The sequence below is a fragment of the Erithacus rubecula genome (assembly GCF_903797595.1).
Source record: "Erithacus rubecula genome assembly, chromosome: 26".
Lineage (NCBI taxonomy): Eukaryota > Metazoa > Chordata > Aves > Passeriformes > Muscicapidae > Erithacus > Erithacus rubecula.
Window position 1 is genome coordinate 4,165,300 of NC_136678.1, and position 10,464 is coordinate 4,175,763.

General features: G+C 57.5%; 1 protein-coding gene across 1 annotated transcript; it reads left to right on the forward strand.

Annotated features, from left to right (window-relative positions):
- Positions 1 to 223: 223 nt before the first annotated feature.
- PRELP (proline and arginine rich end leucine rich repeat protein) lies at positions 224 to 10,464 on the forward strand. Its single transcript, XM_079327084.1, has 3 exons — positions 224 to 347; positions 5,905 to 6,856; positions 8,737 to 10,464. Exons 2-3 carry the CDS (start codon positions 5,920 to 5,922, stop codon positions 8,913 to 8,915), a joined length of 1,116 nt encoding a protein of 371 aa, XP_079183210.1. The 5' UTR covers positions 224 to 347; positions 5,905 to 5,919; the 3' UTR covers positions 8,916 to 10,464.

Sequence of the window (10,464 nt, forward strand, 5' to 3'; positions counted from 1 at the left end):
GAGGAATTGTTGCCGAGCGCCAGAGCCGCGTGTGAGTCGAGCCAGAGAAAGACGTGATTGTTGTCACCGTGCCTCGCTCCCAGCCCTCCCAGTGCTCCCAGCCCTCCCAGTGCTCCCCTCCCAGCCCTCCCAGTGCTCCCAGCCCTCCCAGTGCTCCCAGCCCTCCCAGCCACAAAACCCCCGCGCCCCGGCCGGGCTCGCTCGTGGCGGAGCGGAGAGGAGGAGGAGGAGGAGGTGGAGGAGGAGGAGGAGGAGGAGGTGGTGGAGGAGGAGGAGGGAGAGAAAAGCCAGAGAGAAACTTGTCTTGGGGATTAATAGGAGGCAGGAGGAGGGAGAGGTGCACACAGGTAAGCTCTGGGCAGGTGTTTCCCCCCCCAGGCTCTTCTCACCTTGCCTGAGCCTCCCACCCAGGACGCCTCTCCAGCCTCCCTCCCATCCCCAAAAACATCTGCTCTTCCTCTTTTCTCCCCTCTCCTCTTGGTTCTTCTGTCCCGCAGAGCTCTGGAGTCTTTGTTCTTTCCTCTGCTCCGGTTCCAGGAGTTTCTCTCGCCGTGGGGTGGAGGAGGGGGGGATTTGGGGGCTGTGGGGTCACACGGAATCCAGGGGGGTGTGACAGCGCTGCCAGGCGCTTTTGGGGGACACTGAGGTGCCCTTTGTGTGCCCCCCGCACCCCCAATCCCAGCACCTTTGGCTCTGCAGCCAAACTGGGGGGGGTCGCGGGGGCTGCAGAGCCCAAATTGGGGCGCTGGGGGCCGGAACTGGGGGAGCCGTGGGGGCTGCACAGGAACATCCCCCGCCTTGGGAAAACAAACGAGGAAAGGGAGAGGCTGAGAGGAGGAGGGACCCCTCCGGAGCCAGGAATGCCACCAGGAGCCTCCGGGGACATCGGGACACCTCGTCCTGCCTGGGGCTGAGCACGGAGCTTGGGGGGGGCTCTGGGGGGCTGCTCCCATCTCCCCGTGGCGGAATTGGAACAGAGAATTTCGGAAGGGACCGGAACGGGGTGGGAGAGACCAGCCCGACAGCTCCAGGGCCGCTGGGGCTTTTCTGCCCAAAATCTGGGGGGTAAAGCGGTTTTTTTCCTGCTGGGATCACACTGAACATTCCCAGGGCGATGTAATCCCAGTTTTCCAGGTGGGTGGGGAGGTGCAGCCCCCTCCCCGCGCCCCCCGCGGGGGTCCCGTTTGGAGCCCGCTCTTTGTCCCCGCTCCGCCAGGGAAGAAACAAGAAACAAGCGGGAAGCGATGTTCGCCAAAACCCTGGGAAAAAGGGTTTTTGTTACTTGGAAGAGGCTCGTCCCAAACATGCCCTGCCCCGCCGGCTGGAGAGGTTTGGGGAAAAGCAGCTCCAGAGTGAAACATGGGAATTCATCCCCCTGGCACGCCAGGGCTTGGAAACTTTCCTGCGATCCTGGGATCGTCTGATTCTAGGATCCTGAGATCCTGGGACACAGAGTCCTGGGATCTGGGATCTTCTGATTCTGGGATCCTGTGATACTGTGATCCGGGATTCTGGGATATGGAGTCCTGGGATCTGGGATCCTGCTATCCTGGAATCTGGGATCTGGAGTTCTGGGGTCTGAGATCCTGGGATCCCGGGATCTGGGATCCTGCTATCCTGTGATTCTGGGATCTGGAATTCTGGGATCCTGCTATCCTGGGATCTGGGATCTGGAATTCTGGGATCCTGCTATCCTGGGATCCTGCTATCCTGGGTTCCTGCTATCCCGGGATCCCGGCTCTGCCTCTCCTGGCGCCCAGAGCATCCCAGAGGCGCCTCCCGGGAAGTGCAGCGCTCTTTCCTGGGACAGCCAGAATACGGGAATGCTGTCCCTGCTCCCCGAGGAGTGAGGGATCAGCGCTTCCAGCCGGGAGCAGATCAAAGCGCAGCCGTGGGAGGTTTCCCGTGCCCTTGGAAGAGGCTGGAGAGGAGGGAAAGAGGCGTCGGAGCCGCTTCCCAGCCCGAGGGAGAAGCGGAACGGGGCGAGGCGGCGGCTTGGGGGGGCGAGCAGGGCGTGTGTGGGGTCCGGGCCGGCGGCGCTTTGGCAGCGGCTCCTGCCAGGATCCGCTTTTGTCCCTGTCCAGCCATTCCCACTGCGGGATCCGAGCCGGGAGCGGCGCTGGGAAGGGTCGGGACACGCAGAGAAGGAGGAATTGCTGAGAACGAGGGAGCAGCGGGAAATGCGCCCTGCCAGGGCCGCCTGCCCACGGGAGATGCTGCGGGAGGAGGGAGCAGAGGACGGGATGAGCATTTTGGGAATGATTCTGGGGATTCTGGGTGCAAAGGATGGGATGAGCATTTGGGAATGTTCTCGGGGACTGTGGGCTCAAGCAGAGAATGGGATGAGCATTTGGGGATGATTCTGGGGAGTGTGGGGACCAGCAGAGGATGGGATGAGCATTTGGGGATGATCCCATGTCCTGTGAGGACCCTCCTGGCACAGCCCCGCGCTGTTGTCGCCGTGTCCCGGCTGAGCCCTGGCGGGTGTCACCCCTCCCCGCACGGACACAGCGCATTCCCAGCGGGAACGCTGCAGGAGCGAGTCCCGGCTCCAGCCCGGCTGCGCTGCTCGCTGGGAAAGGGCGAGAACCGCGGGGTTGTTGCCAGGACTGCGCTTCCCAAGGGACCCCGGCGACCCCTGGGTCGCAGCCTGGCTGCCCTCCCCCTTTTCCACCATTCCCAGCGCTCCAGAGGCGCTGGATGAGGAGCCTGGGTCAGGCTGTGGCAGAGTCACGAGCGGTGCCGGACGCCAGGAAAGCCAAGGAAGGAGCTTTGCCCGATCCTTGTGGTTATTTTTATCCCGCTCTCCTTGTTCTGCTCCCACATTCCCGTTCCCAGGCTGCGAGGGGGCTTTTCCCCCACCAGGGATGAAGCGAATCGCGGGAATGTGTGAGAGGAGCTGGAAAAGGACCCCACCCCAGCTCTCCAGACTTTTCCTGCCTCTCCCAGAGCTAAAATTCCCTTTATCCCTCTGCGGGAACGCGATCTCGCACAAATATCCGGATCCAACTGCTCCCTCTGCCCCGAGCGCTGCGGGAGGGCCCCGGGGGGGGGTTTCTGCCGGTGACAAATCCCCTTTTTGGCGACCTTTGCGAGGCTCCCTCTCGCCCCGGGGTGGTGGCTTCTCGCTGCCCTTGGCGCCCATCCCGGGGCTGGCAGCCAGCGCCGTTGGGAGCTGGGGCTTTCTGGGATGCAGGGAAGAGAAACTATGTGCAAAGCAAGCCCCAGTGGCATTCGGGGCTGGAATTTCCAGCTGTTGCGCTGATTCTTTTCTTTTTTATATGGTTGTTTTTTTGTTTTTTTTTTGTCCGTTGTAACTGAGGAAGCAGCTGCCTCCTTCTGGGAAAAACCTCGGGATCTCTTGGGTGCCTCGGTCTCGCAGCCAGGCCGAGCTCAGCGGCTCGGGAGGTGTCAGGACTGGTTTTAGCCATGAATTGAGCCTTTTTTTCCTCGCCAGGCCGTCGGTTTCCTGAATTCCTCGGTTGCTCCATGACTAAACTTTGTTCCAGTGGCGCGGATTCCTTGTGGGCAGCTGCAATCGGAGCTGCCCCGTCCGTGGAGCTCGGGAGGGGAGGTTGGAAGGGCTGGGGATCAGGGGGTGAAATTTGGGAATTCAGCTCCTGGTACCCATGCCATAAAGAACAGAATTCCAGCTTTTCCAGATCCAGGGAGAGCTGGATGGAATCTTCCAGCGGGTTAGAGGCGATGGTGGTGCCCTCGGGCTCGTTGCATCCCTGTTTTATTTATTTTTTGGCGGGGGGGAATGTCACTTTTTTCCTGCAGTTTGCTTGCAAGTGGGTCCTGCTTTTTCCAAGCAGGCATCGGGGAGGGTGGTGGCAGTCCGGGGAGGGTGGTGGCAGTGTCACAGGGGTGTCCCCCGGGGATGTGAGGTGGATAAAAGGGAAACCTCCCACCCCTGCCCGTCTGTGCTGACGAAATCCCACAGGATGTTGTCACCCTCCAGCCGCGATTCCTGGCTCTGGTGGCGGTTCCTGCTCTGTGCCGAGTCCCCAAAACTTCTGGGATGTCAAATCCTCCTGTGGAGGGGACGGGGCGGGCTCAGCACCGCCCTGTCCCTCACCCTGCTGGGACATTGCTGGGTGGCCCGAGGGGATCCAACACCTGGATCACAGCTGGAATATTGTGTCCTGCATGGAATGTCACCTCCCGGCTGGAATGTCACCAGCTGCTTCCCCCGCTCTGCACCTGGCCAAGCTCAGACCTCAGCCCCCCCTCGGGTGTTAAAATCCAGATTCTGGAGCAGAGGAAAAACCCCAGGGGAGGCTCTGGGACCCCATGGAAAGTTCTGGGACTTCATTTTAAGCTCTGTGACCTCATGGAGAGTTATGGGACCCCATGGAAAGCTCTGGGACCCCATTTTAAACTCTGGGATCCCATGGAAAGTTCTGAGACCCCATGGAAAGCTCTGGGACCCCATGAAATGTTCTGGGACCCTATGGAGAGTTATGGGATCCCATTTAAAACTCTGGGACGCATTTTAAGTTCTGGGATCCCATTTAAAACTCTGGGACCCATTTTAAGTTCTGGGACCCCATGGAAAACTCCAAAACAACATGGAGTGAGATCCCTGTGCTGTGGCCGGGAAGGAGCAGGATGCTGACAGAACGGGAACTGCACAATCAGCAGATCCCTGTCAGGGATTTTCCCATTTTCCGGACACCAAATCAGGAATGCAGGGGCAGGATCACATCCACCCCCCAGGCAGGACCTGCTGGGCTCAGGATCGCGCAGCTCTGGGCTCTGCTGGCTCCTTCCCCTCTCCTCCCTTCCCCCAGGCAGATGCCAGAGCCCTGATGGAAAGCAGCCGGGGTTAACCAGAGCCAGATGGGAGAGAGGAACAGGCTGGGCCAGGAAGGGGAGGGGGGGTGAAAACGGGATCTGTTCCTGGAGAAAATCAATTCCTTGGAGCCTCAGAGAAGAGTGGGAACGCTTCAAAGGGAGCTGGGGCTGGCAGAGGGTGGCCGTGCAGGGGGGATGCAGATCCTGCTGGGAAGCAGCACGGGCTTGGTGTGAGCTGCTCCTGCCATTCCTGGGTTCGGTGGGGGCTTTTCCCCCTCCAGGAATTGTGGAAATTGGAAGTTTCAGGTGTGAGGAGAGGTGGAAATGGGCTGGAAAGGGAGGATGGGCACAAATCCCACTCTGCTGGGCTGGATGGGAGAGCTGGAATTTGAATTTCATGGATAATGATGAATGAGAGAGGGATCTCATGGATAATGGTGAGTCAGAGGGATCCCATAGATAGTTGTGAATGAAAGAGGAATTCCTTGGAAAGTGGTGAGCCAGGGAGAAGAATCCCATGGATAATGATGAATGAAAGAGAAATTCCATGGATAATAGTGAATGAGAGGGATCCCATGGATAATGGTGGGGCTGGGAGAGGAATTTAATGGATAATGATGAGCAAGGCAGAGGAATTCCATGGATAATAATGAATGAGAGGAATTCCATGGATAATAATGAATGAGGGGGATCTCATGGATAATGGTGAATGAGAGAGGAATTCCATGGATAATAATGAATGAGAGGAATTCCATGGATAATAATGAATGAGGGGGATCTCATGGATAATGGTGAATGAGAGAGGAATTCCATGGATAATAATGAATGAGAGGAATTCCATGGATAATGGTGAATGAGAGGGATCTCATGGATAATGGTGAATGAGAGAGGAATTCCATGGAAAGTGGTGAGCCAGGGAGAGGAATTCCATGGATAACAGGGTTAGTGATCTCATCCACTCCCGCTCTGGACAGGGGCTGGATTTGAGGACCACTCCCAACAGGATGGCGAGAGGAACGAGGGACAAATCACCCCCCGAGGGTGAGGAGGTGACAACTCCTCAACCAACCCCTTCCCAACCCCCTTCTCCTGGTGTCCCTGCAGGAAAACTCCCGGACCATGAAGGCGGCCCTGGCGCTTCTCCTCCCTCTGGCGCTCGCCCTGGCGCCGGTGGCGAGCGGGCAGCGGCGGAAACCCCCGCGCAGACCCACGCGGCCGCCCGCGCCCTTCGAGGAGCCGGCGGAACCCACGGAGCTGCCGCCTCCCCTCCCTCCGGGCCCCCCGTCCATCTTCCCCGATTGCCCCCGCGAGTGTTACTGCCCGCCCGACTTCCCCTCGGCGCTGTACTGCGACAGCCGCAACCTGCGCACGGTGCCGCTGATCCCGGCGCGCATCCACTACCTGTACCTGCAGAACAACTTCATCGCCGACCTGCCCGAGGAGTCCTTCCGCAACGCCACCGGCCTCAAATGGGTCAACCTGGACAACAACCGCATCCGCAAGGTGGACAGGAAGGTGCTGGAGAAGCTGGAAAATCTCATTTTTCTCTACATGGAGAGGAATCAGCTGAAGGAGGTGCCGGCTTTCCTGCCGCCCAACCTGGAGCAGCTGCGGCTCAGCAGGAATCAGATCTCCAGGATCCCCGCTGGTGTTTTCAACAAGCTGGAGAATCTGGTGCTGCTGGACCTGCACCACAACAAGCTGAGCGATGGTGTCTTCAACAAAAACACCTTCAAGGGGCTCAAGAATCTCATGCAGCTCAACCTGGCTCACAACATCCTGAGGAAGATGCCCCCCGGCGTGCCCAACGCCATCCACCAGCTCTTCCTGGACAGGAACAACATCGAGGACATCCCCAGCGATTATTTCAAGGAGTTTCCCAACCTGGCTTTCATCCGGCTCAACTACAACCAGATCTCGGATAAGGGGCTGCCCAAAAACTCCTTCAACCTCACCAACCTGCTGGTGCTGCACCTGGCCCACAACAAGCTCACCAACGTGCCCTTCATCAGCCCCAAGCTGGAGCATCTCTACCTGAACAACAACTCCATCGAGAGTGAGTCCCACGGCCGGGATGGGGAGGGGAAAAAACCTTGGGAAGGTTTTCAGAGCATTTCTCACCCAGTGGGATGTGATCCCTTCAAAGGGAGGAGGCGGGAGCTGCAAGGTTGGAGGGAGGATCTGGGTGGAAGGGGAGGAGCAGAGAAATCCGCTCCTGGTGCTGCAGGATTTTTCCTGGTTGTCTTCTTCGGGACCACCTGCCCTTGGAAAAGCTCTTTCCCTGGCAAAAATCGGGATATTTTATGAGAAGAGCCCAGGCTCGTATTTTAGGGGCAGATGCCAAACACGGGGCTGGGGATGGTGAGGGAATATCCCAGCTCTGTCCCGGCCAGGGCTGCTCCACACCATTCCAGGGAAATCCAGCTGCAGTTCCACGGGAGAGGAGCCTGGGATGTGTGGAACAGAGAGAGGAGGAGGCAGAATCCCACTGAATTCCCATCCAGCACTAAAGGGGCTCCAGGAGAGCTGGAGATGGATTTGGGATGAGGGATGGGGGAGCAGGACACAGGGAATGGCTTCCCACTGCCAGAGGGCAGGGATGGGATATTGGGCAGGAATTTTTCTGGGAGGAGCTGCGATGGAATTCCCAGAGCAGTTGTGGCTGCCCCGGATCCCTGGAATTGTCCAAGGCCAGGATGGACACTGGGATGGAGGGAGGTGTCCCTGGGTGACCTTTACGGTCCCTTCCAACCCAAACCATTCCAGGATTCCAGGATTCCTCCTCTCCCCAGATATTTCTGCTATTGGAGCTCCTGCTGTGTTCACATCTGCCTCCAACGCTCATTAATCCGAATTTTAATCAAACATCATCAAATCTGAGCCGGGGAGGACCTTGGGATGCAGGTGGTGACTCCTGCTGGATTCCCACATCCCCGGTATCCAGATCCTGGAATTCCACGGAGACAAACCCTGTGCACGCCCTGTCCCAGCTTTTCCTCAGTGTTTTCCCTGATTTTTAGAAGATTCCCATCCCTGGAGCCGGGTGCTGACATCAGAATCCCGAGGTTTATTTTCCATTCCCGGCTGGGCAGGAATGGAATTCCACGTGGAATTCCAGAGGAGAGAAACGAGCCGGGTGCTGACGTTATCTCCGGGGTGACGGGGCTGGAGCGGGATTCCTTGATGTTTTTTTGGGAATCTCGGGGCCGGTTCGGCAGGTTCCAGGAGCGGGATGATCCCTTTTTTTCTCTGGAATGTCACCGCATCCCGCGCTCCTGAGGAACGTGACCTACTTCGCTCCTGATCAAAAGCCGCATTTTTCCTCTCGCTGGGGCTTTGGGAACAGGCTGGGATTGTCGCCTTTGGTGGCAAAACAACCCCAGTTTGGGGTTCAATACCAGCGGGGGTAAAATCCCTGCCCGCATTTCCTTTCCCCTCACCTGCTCCCGTGATTCCTCCTGCCAAAATTAGCTTTCCCCACACTCACGTCCCGCCATTCCTCCTGCCAAAATTCGCTTTCCACTCACTCGCATCCCGCCATTCCTGCTCTCCACATTCCCTTATTCCTCACCCTCATCCCGCTGTTCCTCCTGCCAAAATTCCCTTTCCCCTCACCCTCATCCCGCTGTTCCTCCTGCCAAAATTCCCTTTTTCCCTAACCCACATCCCGTTGTTCCTTCTCTCCATATTCCCTTTCCCCTCAACTGCACCCTGCTGTTCTCCAGCCAAAATTCCCTTTTCCTTCATCTGCATCCCCCCATTTCTTCTCTCCACATCCCTTTTCCCTCACCTGCATCCCGCTGTTCCTCTTCTCCACTTCTCACTTGCCTCCTGTGCTTCCTCCCACCAAAATTCCCTTTTCCCTCACCCTCATCCCACTGCCCCTCCTGCCCAAATTCCCTTTTCCCTCACCCCTCTGTCCCTCCTCTCCCGCAGAAATCAACGGCACGCAGATCTGTCCCACCTCCCTGGTGTCCATCCAGGATTTCTCGCCCTCCGACCTGGACAGCGTCCCCCGGCTGCGCTACCTGCGGCTGGACGGGAACCTGCTGAAGCCGCCCATCCCCCTGGACCTGATGCTGTGTTTCCGCCTGCTCCAGTCCGTGGTGTTTTAATCCTGCCCCGCCTTCCCCAGGCCCGGCTTAGCTCGGACATTTCACCCCCGCCGGCGTTTGACACGTGGGACCCTCTCTCCTCCCTCTCCCCGCGCTCGCTCCTCTCCTCCATCCCTCTCCCCGTCCCTTTTCCTCTCCTGCAGGACACTCCTTGGGGACACCCAGCTGCCACCCCAGGTCACAGCTCGCTGTCCTTGTCCTCCCCAGGCCAAGCCCGGAGCCGGCTCCGTGTGTCCCTTGGCACCCGGCAGAGGTCGGGGGGTTTGGGTTCGGTCCGTGTCCCTGCTCCTGGGGACGATTCCCGCTGGATTTTGGAGAGAGGGTGGACAGTGTGGCCAGCGAGGGGGATGGGGACACTGGTGTCACCTGAGCTTTGGCTCCGCGTTGCTCTGGAGGAGGAGCAGGATGTGAAATCCCTCCTGGAGGTGGGGATTTGTCGGGATGGAGCAGGGAGGGTGTCCTGCCCCGGGATCCACCTTCCCACATCCCCTGGGCGAAACCAGACCCTGCCCGGCTTCAAATCCCCTATCAGCACCGATTTGTGGGGTCAGGAACCCGCCCCAAAATCCTGCAGCATTCCCTGGAAAATCTGGGGTACAGGGACGCATCTGTGGGGTCACAGCCCCATCCCAAAATCCTGAATCATTCCCTGGAAAATCTGGGATACAGGGATGCATCTGTGGGGTCACAGCCCCATCCCAAAATCCTGAATCATTCCCTTTAAAATCTGGGGTACAGGGACACATCTGTGGGGTCACAGCCCCATCCCAAAATCCTGTATCATTCCCTGTAAAATCTGGGGTACAGGGACACATCCATGGGGTCACAGCCCCATCCCAAAATCCTGCATCCTTCCCTCTGAGATCTGAGGATTCAGGGCCACATCCACGGCTCAGTTTCTCTCTGGAGCCAATCACCCACGACTTGGTTTTGCCTTTTTTAATTAGAAATAAAAGGAAGGGAAAAGAAAAGAGAAGAATTACCCTTTGGAAAAGCTATTTTTATCCCTTTTTTCCCCCCATCCTCACATGTATTGCTTCCCCCTCCCGTAGCTGTACCTGCATTTATTGGGTGTCCGGGTTTAGGGGGGATTATTCTCTTCTTTTCTTCCTGACTCTCAGGATTTGGATTTAAAGGCCGAGCATTAGAGAGGGAACAAAAAAAAAAAAAAAAAACACCATCAAAAATCCAACTGCAACGAGCATTAAATAAACCAAAAAAAGCTCCTTTGTGTCCACCCAGAACTTCCTGGGGTGGCCACGGACGGGCACCGTGTCCTTCCCCCCGTGGGTGGCACAGAGATGCCATTAATTAAAACCTTGTGCTAATTAATGAGGTTTTTCCAGCTCTCCCTGCAGTTGGGTGGGACAGGTTTCAGCCCTAAACCCGGACTAATTCCTCCCCTGGATTTATATATATTTATATCTGATGTGTATATAGACTGGTAGAATGTACAGATATTCCTAGAGCTGCCTCCTGACCCGGCAACTTTATGGGTTTTTCACTCCCACTCCCTGCAGCAGTGGAAATAAAATCATTCACAAGGGAC